The 27,705-nt window shown below is 44.2% G+C and overlaps 1 protein-coding gene across 5 annotated transcripts in view; it reads right to left on the bottom strand.

Annotated features, from left to right (window-relative positions):
- The window catches only part of LOC108512897 (colorectal mutant cancer protein), a 272,212-nt gene that overhangs the window by 44,038 nt on the left and 200,469 nt on the right, over positions 1–27,705 (bottom strand). For all 5 annotated transcript variants that reach the window (XM_017848451.1, XM_017848449.1, XM_017848450.1 and 2 more), the window contains 5 exons: positions 11,948–12,094; positions 10,884–10,973; positions 9,626–9,774; positions 4,361–4,501; positions 1,694–1,797 (listed from right to left, as the gene is read on the bottom strand). In XM_017848451.1, the coding sequence (XP_017703940.1) occupies positions 1,694–1,797; positions 4,361–4,501; positions 9,626–9,774; positions 10,884–10,973; positions 11,948–12,094 (631 nt within the window). The remainder of the gene's footprint in view (positions 1–1,693; positions 1,798–4,360; positions 4,502–9,625; positions 9,775–10,883; positions 10,974–11,947; positions 12,095–27,705) is intronic.

Raw genomic sequence — 27,705 nt, 5'->3', positions numbered from 1 at the left:
TTATGGTTCAGTTAAAAGACCCTGAAAAATGAGGTTTCTAATGGAAATGCTGGCAGAGTTTCTACTTCTGGGCTGGGCTGGTAATACTATTAAAAAAAAACCAGAGGGAGGAGCAGAGCATGGCTCTCCATACAAATGAAGGCGTGCTCCTTTGTTGGATCACTTGGATATGAAGCAGGAAATTAATACCCAGGATACTTTCCTTCCTTCAGTTTTGCTTCAGATTCCTGTGCAAATCGAAACTGAAGGAGGAAACACACGTGAGTGTGCATTGCAAAAGTGAGCCCCCAGGCAAGGGGGGTGGAGTAGGGAAGAAGGACAAGAGGGTGCATTCAGAAGGTGCCTGGATGGTGACCTCCTTGCAGGGTGTATCCTGGATGGACAAGTCCTAATGGAAGCTCACAGCAGAAAACTGGTCCATGACAGAGGCCTGGCCACACACATGGGAATGCCTGGCCTGCCCACACCACCCATCTTTGGCTCTGTAGTGACCTGGCCACCTTGGCTTTCAGTTTACTTGTTATTGCCTCTCTGAAGGCTAAGGGGGTGTCTGGGGCTTAGCTCTGCATGGAGAGATGGCCAGCTTTCTTCTTGGGTCTCTCTTTCCTCTTAGCACTGTTTCTGCTACAGTCCTCACATAACTGCAGGCTCAGAGCCACAATCACTGGCCACATTTTAGCAAATGCTGCTGCTTCCTAGAATGACACGCTTGTGTCTGTCCCAGTTAGATACTCCTTCCACCTTACTCAAAATTGAGGGATAGAAGTGAGTGGGTAGTGCAGATCTCAAGGTACAGGTCAGGCCAACAGGGCACAGGATCCCCGGGGCTGGGGGAAGGACGGTTACAGGAAAGCGAGGTGGGTGAACATTCTGTGATGCTGACACGAGCAGGGGGTGAAACTACTTCTTCTTTATTTGTAAGACACCTGGAGACCTGGCAGGGGAAACCCATGTTTCAAAACTACTCAAAAGCTGGGTGCAGTGGCTTACGCCTGTAATTCCAGTACTCTGGGAGGCTGAGGCAGGTGGATCACCTGAGGTCAGGAGTTCGAGACCAGGTTGACCATCATGGTGAAACTCTGTCTCTACTAAAAATACAAAATTAGCTGGGCATGGTGGCATATGTCTGTAATCCCGGCTACTTGGGAGGCTGAGGCAGGAGGATGCTTGAACCCAGGAGGTGAAGGTTGCAGTGAGCCAAGATTGCACCACTGCACTCCAGCCTGGACAACAAGAGCAAAATTCCACCTCAAAACCAACAAACAAAAAAACAACTACTACTCAAAGAGATAAATTTGGAGAAGCTCAGCCAATGAAACGAGAGGAGGTGAAGGCCATGTGGCAACAGCATGCGCCTTGACAACAGGCATCAGAGAGGCAGCTGTGGACATGCCGGCCCCTTTCATCGCTGATGCGGCCCCAGCTCCATCTGGCCCCACTGTCAGCCCAGGAGAATGCAGCTCCTAAGAAGACTTGTTTGTTTTAACTTGTCTGCTATTCTGTTTCCACTCCAGTTCTCGCTGCATTCAACATAAACAATTTACCCACTCAGTCATGAGGAAAAACGAAAAACACACTTGACAACCAAATTTTGTGTTGTCAGGAGATGATTCAATGCCAGCCACCGAGACAGGGGCAGGAGCAAAGGAGGCAGGGAGACAAGAGGAGGAAGAGGGACTCCGGAGACACTTACCAGGGGAGGACCCCACGCCTGCCGCTCGGAACTGCCCCAGGATGAGGCTCTGCTCACTCTCCGCCAGCGCCAGGAGGAGTTCATAGGCTTCAATGCACTGCTCGCTGAAACAAAGCACACGCGGCCTCAGCCCTGGCAGGGAACAGCCGACACCTTCAATGTGGCGCAGGTTCCTGCGCAGGAGGCAGCTCAGGTGCTGTCTCGGCCTCACTCTCCACACAGGCAAGGAAACCCCCCATGAATATTGCCAGGTCAAGGCCAGTGGCTTGCTCTTTCATTTGGCCTTTTTATTTTAAACTTTTAACTTGGTTCTGGAAAAATACAACAGAAACAATAAAGGTGGGAGAGGAAAGTGTGTCATCCCTTCAGTGACCAGCTGAAAGGACCACGTGATTCCCTTGTGGTAGGCCGCTCCAGGCAGTCCCGCTGAGCCCACACCCTGGTGTCCACACCCTTGTGCTGTCCCCCATTCGCATTGTACCAGGGTTGGTCTGTGTGACCAAAGCAACAGTAGGTCACTTCCAAAATAGCTTACTAAAAACGCTGACTTCCATCTTGGTCATTCTCTCTCACTTCACTCTCTCTCGGACCATCCTCCCTGGAGCAGGCCAGCTGTCATGTCTTGAAGACTCTCAGGCAGCCCTATGGAGAGGTCCACTTGGGGAGTAATGACTAAGGCCTCCAGCCAACAGCCATGTGAGAGAGCCTTCTTAGAGCAGATCCTCCAAGCTCCCGCTGAGGTCTCAGATGGTACAGTCCTGGCTGACAGCTTGACCAGAATCTCACAAGAGACCCTAAGCCAGAACCACCTACTAAGCCACCCCAGGTTCCTGATCCTTGAAATTGTGATGCAGTAAGTGATTAGTCATACAACAATAGGTAACTAATATAACATCCCACAAGGAGATGGTTTTGACCTAGACCTGCACTATCCAATATAGTATCTACTAGCCACAAATAGCTACTTAAATTGAAAACATTTTGAGTTAAATAAAATGAAAAAGTCCATTCCTCCATTGCAGTAGCCATAGTTCATATGTTCAGTAGCCATACATGGCTAGTGGTTACCATATTGGGCAGTGCATGTAGAGAACAGTTCCATCATCACAGAAAAGTTCTATCGGATTCTCATAAAACTAGAAGTGCTTAAAATGTCTCACGAAACATTCTTAGGCCTTCACAAAATCTCTGACAAGAGTTTGAGTTTGGATTTCTAGGAAGAGGAAACATAGTCACTCTTCTTTGTGCCCATCATTCATTGGGCAAACAAGGTAAAATATCAAAGAACAGTTCCTTCCCTGTACCCTGAGACGCACGTGGCCCACGTCCACACAAGAGGTGGAACATGTGCACAGCATCCTCAGGGGCCCAGATAACATGCCTACAGTAGGAACATTTCCTCTTTAAGAAAGTAACCATCTAGCTTCTTCAAGCTGAACAGGGGATGTGTTGCCTCATTTAGTCAACAATTTGTTTTGATTGCCTGTATTTTCACTGTCCTTTACTAACAGTTAAGACAAACAGCTGAAATGCTAGACCTAGGTGCTTCCAGTTCCGGGTTTCAAAGGCAGTTCATATTCCAGACATGTGAGGACACTTCCTTATCCATGAGGTTGTACTAATGTGGAGAAAGACCTTTCTGCTCAAAGGCAGATTGTGGGCGGACAGCAGCCAGCTTCAAGGGTTATCACAGATGGGTTATCTGCTTGCTTTGCTGTCTGTAAACCAGAATGACTGCTTTGTAGCTTTGGTCTCATTTATTTTGCTTTGATTATTTCCTGAATAAACAAGAATGTTTCTTAAAACAATACCAAACTTTTAGAGGATGCTAAGTGTACGATACAGTCAACTACTCTGAGGCCTTGGCAAATACACTTAAGTGGTAATGCTAATAAAAGAAACCTATGATGATAATAATAAGGGATAGTTTTGCAGCTTTAAACAAGCAGTAATTTAAAAACAGATAAATTTCAAAGTGATGAGGCAGAAAAAAAAAAGCGGTCCATTCAAATTACAACTTGCTCACCAATGAGTGAATTGTAGTTATTTAAACTGGCTTGTTCTCATGACAAAAAATCAGCAGCATGTCTGAAGAGCCAGGAAAATATTCATATCCTTTGACCTACAGTTCCTGCTGCCGGATTTTATCCAGAGGAAAATATTCAAAAGAATGAAGATCTTATCTGCATTAAATTATTCATCATAGAATTATTTTTAATATTAAAAGTCTAAATGTCCTTTAGAAAAGTGAGTAAATTAACAACATAAAAACTTGATGGAGGGGTTACAGGAATAAATAGAGGCTAATTAAAAGCAACATTTTACAACTACGGCAAAGAAATAGAATGCACTAGATTTATAGCAATGTAAATTACATATGAATATGAATAAAAATCTGCAAGAACAAATGAACATGTAACACACCAAAAAATCGATATTTTGAGTGATAGTACCCAAAAGAAATAATATTTAAGATGAATATGCTAGGAGAAATATACCTGTTTACTAACATCATATTCATTACTCTTAGCTATCTGCTGGTCCAAACCGCCAGATATGCCTTCTAGAAGCCTATTTCCTGCTTTTATTCTGCAGGTTACTCTGGGTGCATTTCTACCCTGAAGTAGCTCCAAACATCCCAGTGTGTGCCTTGTGCTGTTTTCCTACCTGTACTGCAAGGCCAGCCTCAGCGCCGTGGCATTGGATTCGTATTTTCCCACCAGCATGCTCATCCTCTCGGCATTGCTTTTACATTCCTCCAGGGTTATGGTCAGGAGATCATTTTGGGATTTCAGGTGCTCAATCCGGCTACAAAGGAACAAAAATCAGTTTCACACTATGGTTACAATTAATTTGCCAATATTTCAGTTGTCTCATTTATGTTCAGGCCAGAAAAGCATGCTAGGATGTGGGCTTGTCAGATTAGCAGCTGACACAGTATTTTGTCAAAGAAGCAACTCTACATAAAAGTATCACTAAACTCTGTGTGAATTACAAATAAAAAATAAGCCCCCTGGTTAAAAATAAGACCCCTAGCCATTGCCACGCTCACTCTAGGTCTAGCATGAGCAGGGCACAATGCTAGGCTCTGGAGATATTCCAAGGAAAGAAGACAGCTGTGCAACCTCCAGGTCCCTATCATGTGGAACGCCTGGTGGGCTTAGATAAGTCACCCTCCACATGCAGGGATGAAAAGCAGCATCACAGCAGTCATGGCTATCTGTTAAGCCTTTGCTTTAGTGATTCTCCCAGCAGCCCTTTCAATTAAGTATTGTTATTCCCATTTCAGATGAGGAGATGGAGGCCCAGAACATTAAGTATCTTGCCCTGGGATTTGAACCAGATCCCATCCTCATAATCACAAACTACAGAGAGAACCAAAGGATGAATCAATAAGTGAATAGGAACTGCCCCAGCGGCCTTTAAGTGGGAAATGGACCAGGAACTGTGGATGGTACCCAAAGTTCCTTTCGGGTTACATAGTCTAGCAGCTCTAACTAGTGGTAGGATAAGCATTGGGAACTTGAAGTTTTACAAGATTCAGAACTGTAGATTCAGGGCAAATGAGTTTGTGGCAAAGTCAGCAAACAAATGAATAATATAATCCTTCAGCTTCTCCATTTTCCATCTCAGGGCACAGATGCTCTTGATGCCACAATTCATTTTCCATGGGACACATCTATTTGTAGTACTCTGATCACTAAGTCTTAAAGAGAAAGAGCTTCACACACACAAACTGCAAGTGACTTGAAATGTTAAGGGGTTTGGAAGCCATTAGCTTCAAGGAAAAATCTTAGACTCACGCCTTAGAGCAGAATATGGAGACACTTGCCAACACAGGAGACACCTGGTGAGTGTAGAAGAACTAAGATCACTGCCAGCCTCTGGCCACTCCGAGGTCATTTGAAGGTAAGGTGCTATAAGAATGCTTTTCTGCCCTGTTCACATTAAGACTTCTTGAAAAGAGTCCCCATTTACCCCTCTCATTTACTTTTCTTATTTTTTTGAGACGGAGTCTCGCTCTGTCGCCCAGGCTGGAGTGCAGTGGCCGGATCTCAGCTCACTGCAAGCTCCACCTCCTGGGTTTATGCCGTTCTCCTGCCTCAGCCTCCCAGGTAGCTGGGACTACAGGCGCCCACCACCACGCCCGGCTAGTTTTTTATTTTTTTTTAGTAGAGACGGGGTTTCACCGTGTTAGCCAGGATGGTCTCGATCTCCTGACCTCATGATCCACCCGTCTCGGCCTCCCAAAGTGCTGGGATTACAGGCTTGAGTCACCGCGCTGGCCATTTACTTTTCAACTTGCTCCAGTCTATAGTCCAACCCTGCTAATTAGATAAAGCCTTTACCCAACTCATAGACCTCCATGTGGCCAAGCCCATCTCAGGGCCCTTCTCAGGCAACACCTCACTGATCTGTTACTCTTCCCTTCTTAAAGAGCTCCCCTCACTTAAGCCACGGTGGGTCTCTGCTGGTTTTCTTCCTGCCCTAGCAGCTACTTCCTCTCAGTTGCCTTTGCTAGATGCTCATTCTCTATAAAATTGGGAAGGCTTGGCATTCTCTTGGGGCTGTCCCGGGGTCCCCTCTACTATCGACACTCCCACCCTAGGGGCGATTTCTTTCCAGTCCCATGACTTTATTAGGCAGGTAAGATCCACTGGCTCCCAACTTTCTCTAGCCCAGAGCTTGCCTCTGAGGGCCAGGTTCACATATCCAGCTGCCTTCCTGACATTTCCCTTTGCTGTGACATTGCTACCTCCAATGTAACATTCCAAAGTGGGATTCTTGATTTTCCCTGTACCTCATCCTCCCTTATCTTCTCCATCTCAGTAAATGCCAACACCATCTACCCAACACTACACGCCAGACCAAGCTTGTCCAACCTGTAGGCTGCATGCGGCCAACACAAATTTGTAAACTTTCTTAAAACATTACGAGATATTTTTGCAATTTTTTTTTAGTTCATCAGCTACCATTACTGTCAGTGGATTTTATGTTTGGCCCTAGACATTCCTCTTCTTCCAATGTGGTCCAGGAAGCCAAAAGATTGGACACCCCTGCACTAGACCCCTGAGAATCTTTTTTGAGACCATCCCTTTCTCTCATCCAAGTGGAACCCGGCTGCAGTTTCCACTGCTTTCAGCACCGCACATGCCGTGCGTGAAGCCCCTGGCCCCATCCCGCCACAGCTAACCCGTGCACCGCAAAGATCATGCTGCTTCCACTCTTATCCCACCCTTCCCATTTTCCACACCCAGGTGAGCTTCCATAGTGTCAATCAGATCTTGTTCTTCCATATTCGAAAACTCTTTAATGACTTCCAATTATACTTAGAATAAAGAGTAAAATGTGTCCAAGGCATCAAAATCCACATCTGAGCCAGCCCCTGCTTTGTCACCTCATCTCGTGTAGCTTCTTCCCCTTACTCCATTTCAGTTCCATTGGCCTTTGGACAGTTGCTCTTTCAGGCCTCATGGTTGTTAAGTGGCCATAAGAATATCAGTTTGCCATGTGGCTGCTTTTTTTTTGTAATCCATCTTAATGTAAGCCTCCCCTCTTCAGACACCTTCCCTGACTACCCATCGAAAAATCAACCCTCTTTCAGCTTCTGCTGGTGTCCTATTTATTTCCTTCTTGGATCTTTCTTATCATCTTATTTGTTTTCTCCTTGGTCTATTTTCCCTAACAGAATATAAGCTCCATGAGAGCAGGGACCCTATCTGTTTTACTTTGCTTTGCATGCCACGTAGCCTAGCATGTAGTAGATATTTAACACAGATTTGTTAAAGAAGGAAAACATTTTGGTGGGTACGGATGTCACCCCTCCCCTCGCAATCATGAAGTTAAAGGCTAACATACTTTGAGAGTAATAGGCCTCCAACTTTGAGGTAGGTAGTTAAAATAGCACACATCAGGATATACTGGTAGCTTATTTCTAAGAAGCCCCAGGTTCCTGCAGCAGCTAGGATCACAGAGATGACAATGGAGGTGAGGTCAATGGGTAACGCTTGGAATTCCATCTCAGCTACTTAATAGGTCTGGATTTAAGGCAAGTCACTCAACTTGCGACTTCAAAGTCTTTGTTTTCTCATTTGCAAAACAGGACTACTCTACCCTCACAGGTTGAGGATTAAGTGGCTATCTGTGAGAGCCCTTTGTAAGCTGTTAAACACCACAATAACATGAGCTACCAGCTAAATATTTCTCCCTTCTTTGGTCTCTCCTGGGTGTATATAACTGAGTAGAAAGCAACTCCCCTATTCAAGTTCAGCCACAAATCCAACTTGTTAAATCCCAGAATCTGTAGAGAGGAGATCCTCACTAAATTGAGGTCCCCCTGAAGGCATATGACTTCATTAAATTGCAAAGGGCATATCTGATTCAATTTTTAAGCACTCCCAGGCCAGTGATAGTGAAAAGACTGCTTCTTTACCGCCACTAAGTAATCATCAGGATTATCACTCTTAAGTATTCTGGATTTAATAAGGAAACCATTTAATTTCAAGATTTAAAATGACCTAGATTGTCAATTACCTTAGTTCTCAAGAACTATATTAAACAGCTTCAAATCAGGGAGGACTAACATGATAATTCAATTTATTCTGGTTTGCCATACACAAGAGGAATGGAATTAAGCAATGGTGGATGGGGAAGGGTATCCCTATTTCTTCCTGGTTAGCTCATAAGCCTTTCAAATTCTTACAATGCTCTTCCACTAAAGATTAGTAAGTCAAGGCAGCCACACCACACTCAGATGTGACTCAACAGTCCATTCTGCCACTGCAGAACCAATTCTGAGGCCAAGTGGTTTCCATGGTTTGGCCCTGGTCCTTCTCCTTTGCTTTGTTAGCAACTCCCTCATCACTGGCATGACACATAAGACAGTCTTTGCCAACAGGCAAAAGGGCAAACTGAAACCACCTCTTTTGAAAGACTTGAAAAGAACCCATATAACGGGGTATACAGTAAAATTACTCTAGGTAGGGCAGTTAGGATAGGATGTAGGGACCCAAGACTGAGCACATCTGCAAAAAGCATAAACAAAATTAGGCAACCATCAGGAAGAGCAAGGACAGATAGACCAGCATGCCTGGTCCACGCCAGGAACGGCCCTACCAGATTGCCTTTGCTGGTTCCAGTAGCTCCAAGTGCCCCTGAGATGCTGACTCAACATTCCAGAACTTCCTTCTGTGGTTCTCTGCAGCACAGGCCTGCATGCTTGGCAGTCACCTGTGACCTACTTGCCATTCTGTAGGGGCTGCTCCCAGGACTCACTATGTAATTTGCAAGGTCCAGTGTGAAACTAAAAAAGCGGAGTCCCTTGATTAACAGTATTAAGAATTTAAAATGGGACGGGTGCGGTGGCTCAAGCCTGTAATTCCAGCACTTTGGGAGGCCGAGGTGGGTGGATCACGAGGTCAGGAGATCAAGACCATCCCGGCTAACACAGTGAAACCCCGTCTCTACTAAAAAAATACAAAAAAAAAAAAACTAGCTGGGCGAGGTGGCACCTGTAGTCCCAGCTACTCGGGAGGCTGAGGCAGGAGAATGGTGTAAACCTGGAAGGCGGAGCTTGCAGTGAGCCGAGATCTGGCCACTGCACTCCAGCCTGGGTGACAGAGCAAGACTCCGTTTCAAAAAAAAAAAAAAAAAAAAAGAATTTAAAATGGTGACAGCAGAGCAGTGAAGCAAGTATGGTACCTTTCTAAGCACAAGGCCCATGTGAATGCCCAGGTCACAGCCATGATGGCAGCTCAGACTGTTGGGAGCACTCCTCTGATGACCAAGGTGGTAGGAACTTCCAACCCCACCAGCCTGACAGTATTGCTCTGTCACAATACATAAGTCACCTTGAACAGATCTTTGGAAAGAGAAGTGAGGAGTAGCAGCTCCTCCCTGCCCCAGGATCAAATCGATAGGATCTCTCCTCACCTATTTAGCCGTTCTGTTTCCACCTCAAACTCTCTAATCTTGCTTTCTGAGATGGCAGATCCGTGTGAGTAGAGTGTTTGGAAAATCTCTTGGATGTTGGAGCAGTCCTGAAGTGAGTGGGCCAGATGTTCTGCCACACTGCTGGATACCTGCAAAAAGAAGCATTAATTCCCCTTTGGAACATGTCATTTCAGAGATGCTGGTCGCCACGCATGTTTTGTATGCAAAAGAATTTAATTCTCAAGATATTCCTTGAGAATCAGGGACTGGGAGGATGGTTACCCTAATGGTTCTCAGTTTGTATGACAGAATCCTAGTATGAAAAGTTAACTAATAAATACTATAAAAGCAGTAGAAGAAAAAAGAAAACAGGATCAAAATATGACTCCTTCCCCAAGCACGTAGTGCTGGCCCGCCAGGATGGGGAGATCATGCCTTCCTGGAGTTCCTAAAATTCTGAATGTTGAACAGAATCAGGATTTCTTTGCCCTATCCTGAATTCCCTGCTACTCCAGGTCACTGTTTTTGGTTTCTGTAGCCCAGGAGAGGGGCTGACTCCTTCATTTTCACATTTTGGCTTTGGCATGGAATCTGAATACATGCAATTTTTGCTCACTGTAAAATTCTAAATTAGGGCCTTAAAATGCTATTTTAAGGCTCTCTCTGTCTCTGAGGATCAAATAGCTGGCTCTCTCAGCCTCATCCCCAATCCTAAAAGATCCCTTAAAGAAATGAAACTAATCCTTTTCACCATCCATCAGCTCTTACAGTCCCAGGGGGTTGCCTGACTCCACAAATGAAAACTCTGGGACTAAACTGAAGGTTCTGGTCTTTCCTACCACTGGGTTAGGCTTCAAAGACAACATTCCTCCTCAGTAGAGAGCACATCCCCTTTTAAGATGGATGTGCAAAAGGCAAAGGTCTTTTAGAGCTCTTCGTCTCTGGGGTAGCAGGGTGATATAAGACAGATACTTCAAGACTTTCATCTATATCACCAAGAGCTGGACCTAAATCATTTCATTCTGAATGGTTTTAAGGAAAGGAAAAAAAATCTCCCTTAAAGCTGAAGAAGTAATTCACCATATGGATAGCAATCATCATACATTGTAATTTAATCCTTTGGAAGGAAATCAGGTATGATTTACTATTATAACTAGTTTATTGGAGATAGACTTTGGAAGTTATTCTGTCATCTATAATCAATTGTCTGTGTAGCTCTACCGGGTACTTTCTTGCCTTGCTTCTCGTGAACACTCACCCCTATGCTACTGATTTCTGAGCCCAGGACTGGTCGATCAGATGATGATGATTCAGACCTTGTCTTTGATAGCTTCACCCTCTCAGCAATCTTAAAAAAGAAAACAAAGCATTATAGAAAACTACACACCACTCCCCAGATAAACTGTTGGGACTATGTTTATACAGGGCTGTTTAGCCATGTCAACTAAATGATTAAAGAACTTGTTAAGAACAGCTCATTTGTCCAATTTTTCTACCACTAGCTTAAGCTAGGGCCTTTCAACTTCAGCACTGCTGATATTTTGGCTTGGATAATTCTTTTTGTGGGGATCTGTCCTGTGCATTGTAGGATATTTAGCAGCATCTCTGGCCTCTAGCCACAAGATGCCAGTAGCACTCCAATTGTGACCATCAAAAATGTCTCTAGACATTGCCAAATGTCCCCCGGAGGAAGAGCTCACTTCTGGTTAGAAAACACTGGTTTAACCTAACTTATTAAACTTGATAGTTAAGAAACAACCTTACTGTGGTGGCTAGTAGAGCTACCAGGCAAGCCAACAGGCATAATTTTAATCATCTGAGACAGACTCAACATAGGTACTGGGGGCTGTGCCAGCGAATGAGTGGGGCTACTTCTCACAGCTGCCACAGCCTGTCCATCATAACCTATTTTTCTTTTTTTCTGGCAGAGCTGTCAGTCTTGTGAGTGGGGAGATCACTGGTTCATTACTCAAGGTGCCTCACTGGGCTGAACCTTAGTCTTTGAGAGCAACTCTGTCCACTGTGAAGTACTGGAGCACTTGACAAAACGTCTCACTCTCCATAATGACTTGTCAGCTGTGACATTCTCCAGCTGGCTGATTAATGAGAGCTGGCGTCCAGGTTGCAGCTGAGAGAGACTTAAAACTATTAGTGGGTTATCTCTCCTTACAGCTCCTGCATAGAAGGCCTGTGTAAGGTCCCAGGGGAAGCCCCTTGGGCTGTCTCAGCTAAGGGCATGCCTGTACAGTGACTAGGATGAGCCTGGTGCTTCCAGATAACAGGAGGTGTTCCCACTCATCAGGTCCATCCCCAGGAACTCACCTTGGCAATGGGAATGTCATTGCTGCTGCTGCTCGTGCTCAGCTCTCCAGTGCTGGGGTTAATTGGGCGGTTGGTGGAAGTGAGGCGGCCAGGGCTGGAGGGACCTGTGGCCTGCACGCTCTGTAGTCGAGTTTGAAGCTCTCTCACCTGCAATCATAATGCTTAGACATAGTTGGTGGTTTCCCTGGCTAAAGAGCAAAACAGCCAGATAGGTAGGTGGTGGGGCTTTCATTTACATTGAGGGATCAGCCCATTGAAAAGCTAGGATGCTTGAGTTCACATAAAAGTCACTATATTCTTTTTTTTTGGACTAATAATTTTTTTAAATGAATCAGTTTCTTAAATCACATGTAATACAAAAAGTAGAGTTACAAACCAAAGTGATGATATTACTAGTTTTTATAATTGCCCAAGAGTCAATATATTCTTAACTCAATCTGCCACAGACCATCATCTATTCTTCACAAGCATGAGGTACACATATTATGTAAGGCACTGGAAGCTTCCAGGATGGATGACCACCTTGTTTATTTTTTTGACATAGGGTCTTGCTCTGCTGTCCAGGCTGGAATGCAGTGGTGCAACCATGGCTCACTGCAGCCTTAATCTCCCGGGCTCAAGGGATCCTCCTGCCTCAGCTTCCTGAGCAGCTGGGACTAGGTGCACTCACCATACCTGGCTGATTTTTAAATTTCTTTGTAAAGACAGAGTCACGCTATGTTGCCAGGGTTGGTCTTGAACTCCTGTGCTCAAGCAATTCTACCACCTCAGCCTCCCAAAGTGCTGGGATTACCGGCATGAGCCACTGCACCCAGGGACTGGATAATTACCTTTAAGGAATGTTTATTCTTTTAGCCCCAAGTGCCTGACTGTGCTGGGGACTGCAGACAGAGGACCCAGGATGAAATCACCTCTCATGGAATCATCATCTCAGAGCCCAGAGGAGAGAGGAATGATTTCAACACAAGTGCACTTGAGTGTTATAAATTTCTATCTCAAGTGTTATGGGAAGCAGAAAAAGGGAAGAATGTAACTCCAGCTGAAGTCATCCAGACAAAGCTGAATGAAGACAGTGGTACTTGAGCAATCTTAAAGGAGAACAAGTGAGGATATGGCTTTCGTGATGATATGCTTGGGGGGTGAGAGTGTGGGGGTGCACAGGTGCTGGGATGACATGCTATGTTTGAAGAGGTGCAAGTTATTCAATATGTGTGGTTTAGAAGAGGTGTCTGCCTTGGGGAAAAGATTAGGCTAAGAGAAGAGACACTGATGGAGCCAGCACCTTTTCCCCAAGTTACCTACAGATGGATTTTCCCTGGGATAGTAGGTAGGAATGTCTAAATAGTCCTTCTACATAAAAAAAGAAACACGGGGCCCTCTAAGTTACATTTAAAATGTACATTTAACTGCACAGAAATTGAATGTCCAAATCCTGCTTCTCTATAGCTACAACTCTGTGACTTCCAAAGAGAGAAGTATTCCAAGGAGCTGAAAAGCGTTGCTAGAGATTGGTCTTTTATAACCTTGGTCACAGTTTCAGCATGAGAGTACAGTGTCTACCTGAAAGGGCAAACTAACTACAGCACCCAACGGTCCTTACGAATGGCACCAGACTTTGCCGGGCTGGGAAGAGTTAGCACTAGCAAATTTAAGACAGGGCTTTCTCAACAGAATAGTGTACTAGAATCCCCCAGAGGGCTTGTTAAAACAGACTCCAGGGCCCCACCCCAGGAATTCTGATTTAGCAGGGTCTGGATGAAGCCCAAGATCTGCAAGTCTAATAAGCTCCCAAAAGATGCTGATGCTGCCGGTCAGGGGACCGTACCTTGAGCAGCACTGACCTAAGGGACTTCCAAGGCCACAAAGCACTTTAATCCCATAGACAGGAAGAGTGGAGCCATGCCCCGGTGCCAACCCTGCTGCCAAAAGCCTTCTAGACAAGGGCAGAGAACAGGCATGTGGCCCCTTCTTTAAAAAGCACTGGAAAGCTTTTCATATTAAATGTCTGGGATGTCTCCATCCTGCTAACTTGGGAAGCAAAAGTAATTGAAATTTCAATAATTCATCAACATATTAGAAGCTAAAATAGGAAAATTCCCTCAAAGCAAATTGCATTCAATAGTGGAACAGCTCAAAAGGGCCTAATGCTCTGCCATGGGTTCCAGTAACGGAGGATCGATGGAAATGTGTGCTGTCCTCAAAACAGACCAGACACAGGGCTACACTCAAAATAACCTAAAGAATAGGAAAATACATCCCTGTAGAAGCCAAATGGCACTGCTGATGAAGGATTACAGGACTCATTCTGAAATGGTCCCTGACAAACCAAAAATGGGTATGGGGGTGGATACCTCATTATGCCACAAAGAAAAAATGGGCAAAGAGAGAGGGCTCATTCATTCCCCCAGGGACTGGGGAAAACCTCCCAGTGGAGACCCTGAATTTCAGTTTTTACTGCTGATGAATCTGATAAGGTCCTGAATAATTCACAATGTTAACACCACTCCAAAACCTAAATGGTGTCTGAATTGCACTCAAGACCATCAGTGGTCTGTTCTTAGAATCCCTACTGGCCTACTCATCTTGCTTTTTTTTTTTTAATCTCTTTAAAAAAAATACAGAAAAAAAATGCCTGGGCAATATAAAGACTTTATTAAAACTATTCATGTTTTAAAACATTTCTTCTTCTAATCACAAAAGTAAAACATGCTCACTGTGCAAAATGCAGATAACACTAAAACATAAAAACAGTCAAAGTGCTTATGTTATTTCTTACTCTACAGAGGCAATTACTTCTAGTCATTTTCCTTGCTGTACATGTGCACACATGTGCTTAAAATATTTTCTAAATCTAAATATCTACGTTCACTTTAAAAGCCTTGGACCCAGAGAATGTCTCTGAAAACTAAAGATGATAAACATGTTTATTTTGGGCTATGCTTTATTATTTAATGATAATTGCTAGCCAGTGGAAACAAATCCAGCTGAAGGGAGTGCAGTGTGCCTGTCAGGGAAAGAAAGACAGCTGGTTAAGTGGCCTCCTCCCCCTTCTTTTGATTTGCAAGTGAGAATCTTAATTTATAGGAATACATGCAAGAAACGAAGGCTAAAGTCAATATGCTGAGTCAGCTTAGGCATGGCTTGGAAGAGAGGCAGAAACATAGTTAATAGAGTTCTCACTTTTATTCTCACCCACTGTAGTGGATTGGATTATGTCTCCCTCAAAAGATATGTCCAAATTTGAATCCCCAGTACCCATGAATGTGACCTCATCTCAGAATAGGGTCTTTGTAGATATAACTAAATGAATGATCTCAAGCCAAGATAATCCGATTTAGGGCAGGCCCTATGTGCAATGACTGGTGTTCTCTCAATAGGAAAGGAAGGGATATTTACGACACAGACATAGAGACACAGGGAAGAAGGCCCTGTGAAGATGAAGGCAGAGATTGGACACAAGTCAAAGAGCACCAAGAGCTATCAGAAGCTGGAAGAGGCAAAGATGGATTCTCTTTCAAAGCCCTTTGAGGGAGTGTGGCTCTGCCAACACCTTGAGTTTGGACTCCTAGACTCCAGAACTGTGAAAGTTTGTGGCAATTAAAATATTCCTCCTTCACTGAAGATTTATTTTTTTGAGACAGGGTCTCACTATGTTGCCCAAGTTAGCCTCAATCTCCTGGGCTCAAGGGATCTTCCCGCTTTAGCCTCCCAAGTAACTGTGACTACAGGGGCATGCCACTGCACACGGCTATTTTTATTGAAGGAACTATGTTTCTCTCTACAGAATATATATTTTGGAGTTGAGAGATAGCCAAGAACCAAGGGTAACCTGAGGCAGGGACTGATACTTGTGGGAACATCATTCACCACCCTTCACAGCCTTTCTCAACTGGGGTTCCTCAACACCAGAACATGACCTGAAAGGCCATTTTTTCACTTCTCCTGAAGCTACTGCATGGCTGGTAAACATTACAACAGGAAACACACTCTGAAAGAGGGGTGCCAACAAGGAGTGTCTAAGTGCAGAAGAAGAAACCTGGCTGGCCTCTGCCTTCCTACAGCAGGCAACACTGGAACTCAATCTTGAAGGCTGAGCTGTTCAACAAGCAAATAAAGAGGAAAAGATAATGGGGGAGACTCTGGAAGTTTCAAGTAAGGAAATGACATTAAAAGGCCACAGTTGTTTCTCTCTGGTATTTCTTCAAGGGTTTTGTAAAAATCATTTGATTAGAGGAGAAAACAGACTGAAGTAAGGAAGAAAAAGTTGGTGAGCCAAGAGCTCTACTGATGGTTCAGGTGGGAAATTATTAGTGCTCAAATGCAGTCAGCGAAGTGGGAATAAGGATGGCAAGATACACTCTAGACCAGCTCCATCCAACAGAACTTCCTGTATGGACAGAAATGTTCTAGAGCGGCGCTGTCTGCTACGGTAGCCTGGTGTCACACACGGCTGTAAGCACTTGCAATGTGCCTAGTGTACCCAAGGAACTGAATTTTTAATTGTATTGTATTTTAATTTATTTAAACTCAAACCTAAATAGCTGTATGTGGCTAGTAGCTACTGTATGCATCAGTGCAGTTCTAAAAATATTCAAGGAGGTAAAAAAAAAAAAAAAAACAAAACACACACCCAAACTTGTGGCTGGTGACTTAGTGGATCATGAAGTTACTTAGCAATGAGAAAGAAAAACATAAAGAGAAGCTGATCTTTTCAGAAAGAAATGACCAGAGCTGACAATGTCTGGAGCTGACAATGATGTCAGCTTTGGACAGGCTGAATTTGAGAAAACAATTGGGTATGTGAGGGAGGGCTTATCAGTCAACAATTAGAAATGTAAGTCTGAAGGAAAGTGATTAGAACTGGGAAGTGATTAGAACTGGATAGATTTAGGAACGCCGGGCATGGATAAGGTTCAGGGAGGAGGTGTGGCAGTGTGGCGGGCAGGAGTGGAGGGTCAATGGAGGACAGGGAGACAGGGACACCTTTTTCTTGAGGAGAAAAGGAAAGGAGGTGAGGATGGGCAATAACAAAGGTGGTTTGCAGACTGTCAGGGGAAGATGCGAAACGGGACTCCCGTCTGATGGCTTCTGTTTTCTCTGCTAGGCATGACAGAGGAATGTCAGAAATGAAAAAGGAGGCTGACCTAGGACCAAAAAAAATAAATAAATAAATAAAAAGGAAGCTTACACAGCAGCACCGAGAGCTCAGCTGAACTCTCTCTTTGAAGACAGTAGACTGAGGAACACACTGTTTTCTTTCAACTCTGGAGACCTCATTAAAATAAAGTACAAAATAAAAAAGGATTAAAACCACAACAGAGATAAGAATGTGCTTGGGGCATTGGCCAAAACAAAATTTGGACACATACCTCAACGGCCAAGTGAAAGGAAGAGCACTGATGAAAGACACAGAATAAAAAAAATTCTATAATGTATACAAACAGAATCTACCCAGAAGGAGGACGGCAGACACTGATTCAGCTTTGGCAGAGAGCAGGACGGACAAGAATGAGAATAGAGGCTTTCAGAGGTTAACAGAGGTTACAGCTATGTAACTGTATACAACAATGGAAACTTCCTAGCGTATGACAGCCTCAGCTAAAGTCAACAGGTGCTCCTCCTATTAAAAATGCATAGAAATGCTGCATAAAAAAGGAACAATGAGAGAAATAAATTCATTGCCAAGGTCAAAAGACAGCAAAATCTCCAGGTGCCAGAAATGAGAAATAAAGGTGAAGGGGTTGCCAGGAGGTGGTACTACTGCAAGCCCAGGGGCTGTGAGCAGGGCACAGAATGTGAGTGTGGGAGGGAGGAGATGGAGGGCGCCTGCGAGTCTAGCTGCTTGAGCTGATCCCTCTGCCTCATGCCTGGAGCCTCTCTGCCTGATCCATTGGTGAAAAGCTGAAAGTGCTGTCCACAGCAGGAATCCTGAGGCTGTGCAGAGGAGTCAACCTTCAGAAACCAAAATCCCAAACCAGTGGCACCTTTGGGTGTGAGGTCCAAATTTATACTATCTGTATATTGTGGGACTCCAAACTTGACATGAACACCAGAAACAGGTTTGGATTTTGCCAGGTCACCCACTGCCTCAGAAACTTCCTAATTTGTAAATCGCCCAGTATCATGAGAGAACAGGAGACTTAAGCTTCCATGACTGGGAGCCCAGGTCCACAAAGCTGCCAGACACAGAGCGAGGACAACTACAGAGAGCAGAAGATAAAACAAGAGAGCCAGCAATCTAAATCAGGAGCTGAATTCACCCTAGGAGAAATGAAAATAAAGCAACTGGTAAACCACATCACAACAGGCACGCTGAGGATCCTTAAAGAGATAAAGGGAAAAAGATTAAGATTCCCTTTAGATTAAGAAATAATGGGCCAGGCGCGGTGGCTCAAGCCTGTAATCCCAGCACTTTGGGAGGCCGAGGCGGGCGGATCACGAGGTCAGGAGATCGAGACCATCCTGGCTAACACGGTGAAACCCCGTCTCTACTAAAAAAATACAAAAAACTAGCCGGGCGAGGTGGCGGGCGCCTGTAGTCCCAGCTACTCGGGAGGCTGAGGCAGGAGAATGGCGTAAACCCGGGAGGCGGAGTTTGCAGTGAGCTGAGATCTGGCCACTGCACTCCAGCCTGGGTGACAGAGTGAGACTCCTTCTCAAAAAAAAAAAAAAAAAAAAAAAAAAAATGGAAACAAAATAGATTCCAGATCTTAAAAGCCTTCTTGTAGGGCTAGGTACGGTGACTTTGGTGGTAATCCCAATACTTTGGGAAGCCAAGGTGGGAGGGTTGCTCAAGCCCAGGAATTTGAGGCCAGCCTTGGCAATATTGCAAGACCTTGTCTCTACTATAACAATAACAACAACAAAAACAACAACAACAACAAAAATTAGCCAGGTGTGGTGCATGCGCCAGTAGTCCCAGCTACTCAGGAGGCTGAGGTGGGAGGATTGCTTGAGACTGGGAGGGAGGTCGAGGCTGTGATGAGCTAGGAGGATCACACCACTGGACTCCAGCCTGGGTGATGGAATGAGACTGAGACACACACACACACACTCTCTCTCTCACACACACACACTCATACTGCCTTCTCATGGGATAGAGGCACCTCAGGTTCTGTGGGTCTTGTTCTGTTTCACTCACTACTGCATTGCCAACACCTTCAACAGGGACTGATACAGTCTCAATAAAATCTATTGAATGCCACTAAAAAACCTATCACTCTAAAATCTAATGCCTACTTAGAATACCGTGGTAGGCTGAATAATGGCCCCCAAAGGCATCCACGTCCTCCTAAACCCTGAGAACTGTGAATGTAACCTTGCATGGCAAAAGGGAACTGAGATGGGTAGAGTATCATGGATCGTCTAGGTGGACTCAGGACTCACAACTTCACAACTCAGAAGTTACACCCCTCCCTGTAACAGGGAAGCAGAAATGCCAGAGTTAGAGTTCTGAAGATGCTATAGTGCTGGCTTAGAAGATGAAGGAAGGGGCACAGTCAAAGGATGCAGACTCCCTCTAGATGCTGGAAATGACAAGGAAGTATATTCTCCCCTCTGGTCTTCAGAAAGATGCAGCCTTGCCGACACTTTCATTTTAGTGAATGAGATGCATTTTGGACTTCTGACCCCCCAGGACTGTAAGATGACCAATTTGTGTTGTTTTAAGCCACTAAGTTCATCATAATTTGTTACAGCAGTCACAGGAGATTATACAGCTATTACCAAGAGTGTGGGCAAAAGATTAAGAATCTATCACCTATAGATCTTTGCTGAAATAATTTCCTAAGAATACATGATTTTCAGTACCAAAAAAATTAAACCTGAGAAAAAGAATGGAATGAAAGAAACAATGGAAGTACAAGAGCTGACAGGGGCACAGGTGGTGAAATACTCCTTTGCTGCTGATGGGCGGACGGGCTGGCCAGCATTCCCTGAAGCTGCCCTGGAGTACTTGATCAAAGCAAGACTATACACACTCTGAATCCCAGCAGTTTCACTCCTGGACATGTGATCCTGAGAAATTCCCACCAGGCTGGAGCAGACACAGGGACTATGCCTTGGAGCATTGTTTGTGGTCATGTGAAGTGGGAAGCAATTTGATTGGCAGCGGCTGTAAATGTAAATAGGTGGGTCACTACAGAATGCTAGATGCCCTTAGACACACAGGACCAGATGTACACACAGTGATATGGACAAACCTTAAAATTAGAGTGCTGAGGAGAAAAACATAAGAGAAGGCGACAGCACAATAACATTTAAATAAATTAAAAGTAATGCAAAACACTATCTTAGGACATGCACAAAATAGGGGGGAAGGGATGGGATATTATAGGGGATAAATTATTTATAAGGAATAAATTAAAAGAGGGACCAGTGAATGTGACTGATGAATATAATTATCTTCTCTCTCTGCCCTGAGTGCCAAATTAGAACAAAAAAAGCCAGGCATGGTGGTACGCACCTGTAGTCCCAGCTACTCAGGCAGCTTGCTACGCAGGAGGATCACTTAGTCCAGAATTCAAGAGTTGAGTGCACTGTGATTACAACTGTCAATAGCCACTGCATTCCAGCCTGGGCAACATAGCCAGATCCCACAACTACCTATCTCTCTATTGATCTCTCTCTCTCTCTCTTTCTCAATCAATCAAAAAGAAAGTAAATGACGCAAGCCAGGAGCATGAGGGATTAGGCAGACGGGGAAAGTGAGATGTTGGAGGGATTTGGCACTAGAGCTGTCAAACACAAAGAGTGTGCACAGAAGCAGGTTTCCAAAGTGCTAGGAAATTCCTCGAAAATGTGAGGCTAGGCAAGTATGAAACAGGTCAGCTATGCGGATGCTTCAATCTCAGGACAACTGTGGGAGCACAGACAAGAGTCAGCTGATGAAGTCATCTGTGAATATGGCTCACAGATGAGTGACAAGCAGGAAGGTAAGGTGGCACCAGAGTCCTGAGCAGGATCAGAAACATGTTTATTAGCCATAAAAGAAAGAGCCTGTTCCACTGATGATATGTAGCAGTGCTCACTGGGTAGTTGTAATTTCAGGCAATTAGGCTGTAATTCATAATTTCACTGTGTAATGGAGCTGGTTGAGATGAGATGATTTCCATACTATAGAAGGGTGAGAATCACTAGGTTGGGAAAGCGCTACTTAATGAGCTTCATGCAGTTAGTCCCTGTGTAGTTTTTGGAAAGCTGCCGTCTCGAAGTCCAGGGTTTGTAGATATTTTGCCGAGAACCACACCTCTTATTGGAGATTTTATATGATTCTTCTTAGAGCCCTCAAATAATCAGAACCTATTCTTTATTTCTTCCTATAAACTGAATTTACATGGTGTTTTATTGTTAATGGCAATTTTGACTAGATGGAAACACAAGAGACCACAACATAGAAGGAAAAAAAATCCAACAGCGTTTCCATTTCTCGGTAAGTGTGATAAGTGTGCTATTTTCTCTTTTGTTCTATAACCCACTAAAGTACCTGGATATGATTATCAAAATAGTTGCATTGGAAAAGGCCAGCATTTTGGCAATCTTCATTTTCTTTTCTTCCGTTTTTGTTTTGTTTTGTTTTGTTTTGTTTTGAGACAGAGTCTCGCATATCACCCGGGCTGGTGTGCAGTGGCGTGATCTCAGCTTGCTGCAACCTCCACCTCCCGGGTTCAAGTGATTTTCCTGCCTCAGCCTCCCAAGTAGCTAGGATTACAGGCGCCTGCCACCACGCCCGGCTAATTTTTTGTATTTTTAGTAGAGATGGGGTTTCACTATGTTGGCTAGGCTGGTCTCGAACTCCTGACCTCGTGATCCACCTGCCTCGGCCTCCCAAAGTGCTGAGATTACAGGCGTGAGCCACTGTTCTAGGCCAATCTTCCTAATTTCTTACCAGCTTTTTGACAAATTGAGTCAGCTTCTTTCATGACAGCCAAGAGCTAGCCTTTAAGCAGCCTGGCTTCCTCATAGGTCCAGGGAGGCTGGGGTGAGTAAGCAAATACTGGTGCCCACAGCCAGAGTTGCCTCACAGTCTCCGTGGCTCAAGTGTGTGTAAGGCCCTCGTAAAGTAACTGGGAGCTGTGTCCATGGAAGCAGTGAAAGAACCAGGGTTCTGGGGATTCTCTGCCTTGGATTCCCCCTAAAACTCCCTCAGTCTACAGAGAGGAGGGGAACACAACACTGGACTCAGGTCAAGGTAAATGCACGCATACCACCAGCTTCCTCTTTTCTGCAACAAGCTCATTGTACCTTCACGTAGCATTAGAATGCCAGGAGAGTGGGTCTGTGGAAAGCCTAAGGAATCTGGCCCCCACGTTGCTGTAACAGAGGATGTTTTACCTACTGCTGGTTTGCATGGGAGTGGGGCTAGGCTGAGGACAAGGGTGGACAGAAGGCTACAGGAAAGTGGTCTAACCAACAGAATAATGGCAACTGCCTCCCCTAATAAAGCCACCAGATCCCAAATTTTGGTACCTAGAGTTAACATCAATGTAGACTTGGGCAAGTTTGTTAAAGCTTTTGTGGGCCTCTGTTTTCCCATCTCTAGAAAGGGTATAATAATAGTACTTACCAGCTAGGATTCTGGCAACGATTAAACAAAATGCACAAAATCATCGCCCATCACAAGTAAGTGTTTGAAATACGTTCTGGGTTGGCGGAGCGTGGTGGCTCATGCCTGTAATCCCAGCACTTTGGGAGGCTGAGGCAGGCAGATCACGAGGTCAGGAGATCAAGGCCATCCTGGCTAACACAGTGGAACCTCGTCTCTACTAAAAATACAAAAAATTAGCTGGGTGTAGTAGCAGGCAGCTGTAGTCCCAGCTAATCCGGAGGCTGAAGCAGGAGACTGGTGTGAACCCAGGAGGCACAGCTTGCAGTGAGCTGAGATTGTGCCACTGTATTTCAGCCTGGGCGATAGAGCAAGACTCCATCTCAAAAAAAAAAAAAAAGAAATATGTTTAGATTTTCAAAAATACTTATTTTTAGAGACAGGGTCTTGCTATTACCCAGGCTGGAGTACAATGGTGTGATCATAGCTCACCGCAGACTTGATCACCTGGGCTCAAGCCATCTTCCCACCTCAGCCCCCTGAGTAACTGGGACTATGGGTGCACACCATCACACTTGGCTAATTAAAAAAAAAAATTTTTTTTTTTTTTTGGGTAGATAAGAGGTCCTGCTATGTTATCCAGGCTGGTGGTTTAGGCTTTGAGTAAGTCCTGCTTTGCCTTTAGAAGTATCTGATTTTAGTCTGAGGAGGGGTCTAATGTGAGAGAGGTTCAGTCTGCAAATGTTCACAGAATGTCAATACTATCAATATTATTAACAGAGCCTTTCTTAAAAGTAAGCCCTACTGAGCTTGCACTGGTAAGCAGCTCCCTGTGGAAGTGATTTCCTTCACAGGGTGAGCTGGGGGACTTGGAACCGTGCCAGGCAGTGCCTCCATGCCTTGGGAGCCCCGGGGTGCCTGCACCCTGGTGGACTCCACCCTCCCTCCTCTTCTAGCTCAGATGACCCTGGTGAAGGGACAGTACAGGGCAGGCTCCACAGAGCAGGCAGCTTCCCCAGGAGATGCTGGGCTCATCACTGCTACATGGTGGGCCCAGGAGGAGCAGGCTGGGGATGAGGAGAAGGCAGAAAGCTTGCAGTTCTTTCTCTCAGTTCACCTGCAGAGAGGAAGTAGAGGACACTTGGAGAAGCTCTTGGCCCATGTCCAGTGGGTGACCAGAGGACACTGCCTCCCCCTTCCCTGTCTCCAAGTGCTGACCATGATCATGATGTGGGGGAGTGTGCCGTGGTGCTACACCCCATTCACTGACTCTGGCTCATGGAAAGGCCTGGACAGACATCCTCTGAAAGAACTTCCCAATGATTCTGACACACACGTGTGGGGTCACCACAAGATGGATGAGTGAAACTGCCTGTTTCTCTGGAACTCTGATTCATGGCCAAGCCTGGCTGGTGTCATGGTCAAAGCATGTAAATCAGCTGCATCAGAAACTTGTACTGTTGAACCAACATCCACATGCTCCTCCAAGTTCCTAAGCCCCTTTATGGTTAGGTAAAGCCATTTGCCTAGTTCTGGTCAACAGGCAGGGCGCAGAAGCATTTAAATGCTGTGGTGGGAGCTTTCGAGTGGGCTCTTAGGTGGTAGACGGCCAACAGTCTGAGTTTCTGAGTGAATGTATGGATCAGAGACGTGCACCTGTCCCCTAACCTGCATTGAACATATGGTACGGGCAAGAAACAATGTGCCATGCCACTGAGATTTGGGAAGTGAGCCTGTTATTGCTGAAAAACCTAGCCTCATACTGACTAATATATAAGTCACACAAAAGAAGAGCCACCTGAGCCTCCCATTTGGAAGGAGCACACTGAAGCCAGACCCGGCTCCTCTTGGCTCCCTCCCATGCAGCTAGATGAGAGCTGGGGAGAGCTGCGAGGAGCAGTGTTGAGACAGGGCTTGTTTTTACAGAACTTTTATGAATTTAAACTCAGCTAATATTGGCATCCTCTTCCTTATCCTGTAAAGAAATTCCTATGAAGAAATGGAACAAATAAGAAATGAACAAAGTTCAATAAAGGACAAAAAAGAAGACTCAGTTTATATGTGAATACCAAACCATTAAAAGCTGTGAGATACAGATCATTCTCTATGATCCATACTTTTTTGGTTTTGCTTAATTTGGAAATTAAAGAGGACAAAGAAGAAAAAAGCAATCACATATTTCCACTGCCCAGATTTAACCTGTTAATATTTTAGCATATTAGTGTCCTCTCTATTTCTATGTATATACTTCTGCATATGAAAAATTATACAATGATATGAATATATTCATTTAAAAAATAAATTAGAACATTATAGAGAAGTTTAAGGTCCCTTTGAGGCCAATACAACATATTATCATTATGATGTTGGTTTATATTCTTCTGGTCTATTTTCAATATTTTTATATGCACACATATGAATATCTATGAAATGGAAATTTATACAGTTAGAAATTCATAATAAAGTACTATTTTGCAGTCTGCATTTTCTCTCTATAGCCCTGTGGTCGAGAAAAGCAACACTGAGGGGAGGTAGAATGGGACCAGCTCAGATGGGACCATGGCCAAACGAGGCTAAAAGAGATGTGAGGGAAAACACGGATGACTATTTAACCTCTATAAGATCACAACAGTTACACTTCCAGGCTAGTCTCAAACTCCTGGGCTCAAGTAATCCTCCTGCCTCGGCCTCCCAGAGTGCTAGAAATATAAACGTGAGCCACTGCACCTGGCTAAGGGTGACTTTTATTTGGTTCAAAATAGCATGTCTACTTGTCTCTTGAATTTACTGTGGCAATGAAGCCAGAAGCCAGACTCCCAGGATGACAGAAGCCCGGGAGAGACAGATGGAATTCACTCCCAGACACGCAGAAAATACCCAGGTAGAGCACAGTGTGTAAGGAAGAAATTGTTCACACCTTATGACATGAACATGCAGAAGAATTTTGTAATTCTGAAGAATTCCTACAAAATCTCAGAAGGAACTTATGTGGCCGATTTGTATTCAAGTCTATGATTCAGTGGGACACAGTTTCATGTGCCTGTGGTCACATCAAGTTTGCTTTGCCAAACGCAGTGCGGAAAGCACTGATTATTTTTGCCACATCGTGGTTGATTTAAACAAAGTAGCTAAAAAAATGGGAACAATGTGGAGAAAGTGGTTCCTGCCATCACGTGACTCTCTGGGGAGCTCTCAGGGCACTCTCTGTGTTTACCTGTCCCCACCACTTGACATATACCTTTGCAATGATCTGTTTACTTGCCTGTCTCCCCAACATCCTTGAAGCCAGGGACTGTGTCCTGTTCATCATTGTAACCCCTCTGCCTGGCACAGAGATGACCAACCATGTTTATGAAATGAATGAACGAATGAAGAATAAAGTATTTCCTTTCTAGAGTAATTCTCCCTTGCCTACTTTAAGCCCACTTCTTTATGTGTGAGGAAATACATGGCTATATTACAGAGCAAACAGAAATAAATGATTGCCTCATTCAATAATGAACTAGGACCAATAATAAAATTGCCTGTTGTTCCTTACTTACTGCTCTGCCACTAGCCCAATTTGTTAACTGACTACATTAAAGATCTAATTTAATTAAATCTTGAACAAAGCTCAGAAGATCTACAGAGAGCACTTTGCTTAATTACAGGCAGGGTTCAAGCACCAATCCTATTGATCTGGTCAGTTAAAATTCTATACAATGAATGTGGCCAAAGGAAAAAAGAAAGTGGTCCCAGTTGCTCGTCAGGGAACTTTGATGAACTGTGGATTTAGAGCTGCTCTAAAGACAGCAAAGGCAAACCAGCCTTGTACTCTGTACTGTCACAGGGATAAACAGAAAATGGCACTTCAGTTGCTCTGCAGAGCTACACATCGTGAAGAACAGAAGACAATGACAACCACAAAGGACAGATCCCTCCGGAGGGAAATAAAGCACACTAGGTGGGTGGATGGGTGACGGCTGGAAGAAGACTTTCGGCACTTAAAGTCTAGTAAACAGGCATTCAAATGCATCTAGTACACTTTTTGAGATCCATACTCATCTTGAAATAAAAAGAAATAAATCCAATTCATGGTATGTATATAAATTCCTGAGAGTATCTCTAGTTGAGGAAGAATTAAAAGTTAACATTATTTGAAGGTAACTGAAATAAAAACTATATAAAACCACACTAGTTGCACAAACTTATAAAAGGTAACAGATGTGACTGGAAGAAAGGTTTTGACTAAAATGTGTCTATGTGTACAGGCCTGTACGTGTGTGTGTGTGTGTGTAATTATCCAATGTCCATGTTAGAGTTCTTCAAACATCTAAGGATTCCTATTTTAAAAAATGACTGAATGCCAAAGACTCACAGGGACTTGGCAGGTCAGGCTATGCATGACCCAGGCAGTCTGGCCCCATAGCCCTGGTACCTAGTGTAGTGCCTCCGCACTGTGCTATTCTTAATACTGACCTCCAGAGTTGGAGAAAACAATGGAAAGTGGGGAAGAGGACTTTTTACTTTTTGCTAGTCAGTCAAGGGCTGGCAAATGAGAGAAGAAAATTCATTCTGAACCACAATATGTAATTACACTGAAGACCAACAATTTCCCTCACAAAACATACACCATCAGAATGCACACACTAAGAGTAAGTACATACCTAATTAGGGCATCAATCATAATCATCAGGGAGTGTGACCCAGGAAATTACAGGTGGCGTGAGCTTTAGTGCTAAGCAAATTTCGTCATGTTGCCCAGATAAAGCCTTTGCTGACTGGGATGATTTACACCTGCTGATGCAAGGATGGAGACTGGCATCCGATATAGCTGCATACTGAAAATATGCTTATGCACGTGAGTTAAGACAAAATGATGTTCAGATATGAGAGGCAGTAGTGCCAGCCTTTTAATTATGACATTAGCACAAATGAAGAAGAGTTGATAACATTTAAAAATAGTAATTTCTTCCATATTTTTCAAATGAGGAAGAGTTGATAACATTCAAAATAGTAATTTCTTCCATATTTTATATAATGGCAAGTAAGAATACTTACAAATGGGTTAAAAACAAAACGATGTACACATCCTGAGCTTGTTGAAGGATAGAAGAGCAAGTTATTTACAAGGTCTTTTTTATGGCTAAGGGAGCAAGAGCAATGGTGAAGGATGATGAGACCCACTAGATGTATTTTTCCTTTTTTTTTTTTTTTTTTTTTTTTTTTTTTTTTT

This window comes from Rhinopithecus bieti, unplaced genomic scaffold, assembly GCF_001698545.2.
Source record: "Rhinopithecus bieti isolate Rb0 unplaced genomic scaffold, ASM169854v2 scaffold_31072, whole genome shotgun sequence".
Taxonomy (NCBI): domain Eukaryota; kingdom Metazoa; phylum Chordata; class Mammalia; order Primates; family Cercopithecidae; genus Rhinopithecus; species Rhinopithecus bieti.
This window is presented reverse-complemented; position numbering and strand designations above follow the sequence as displayed.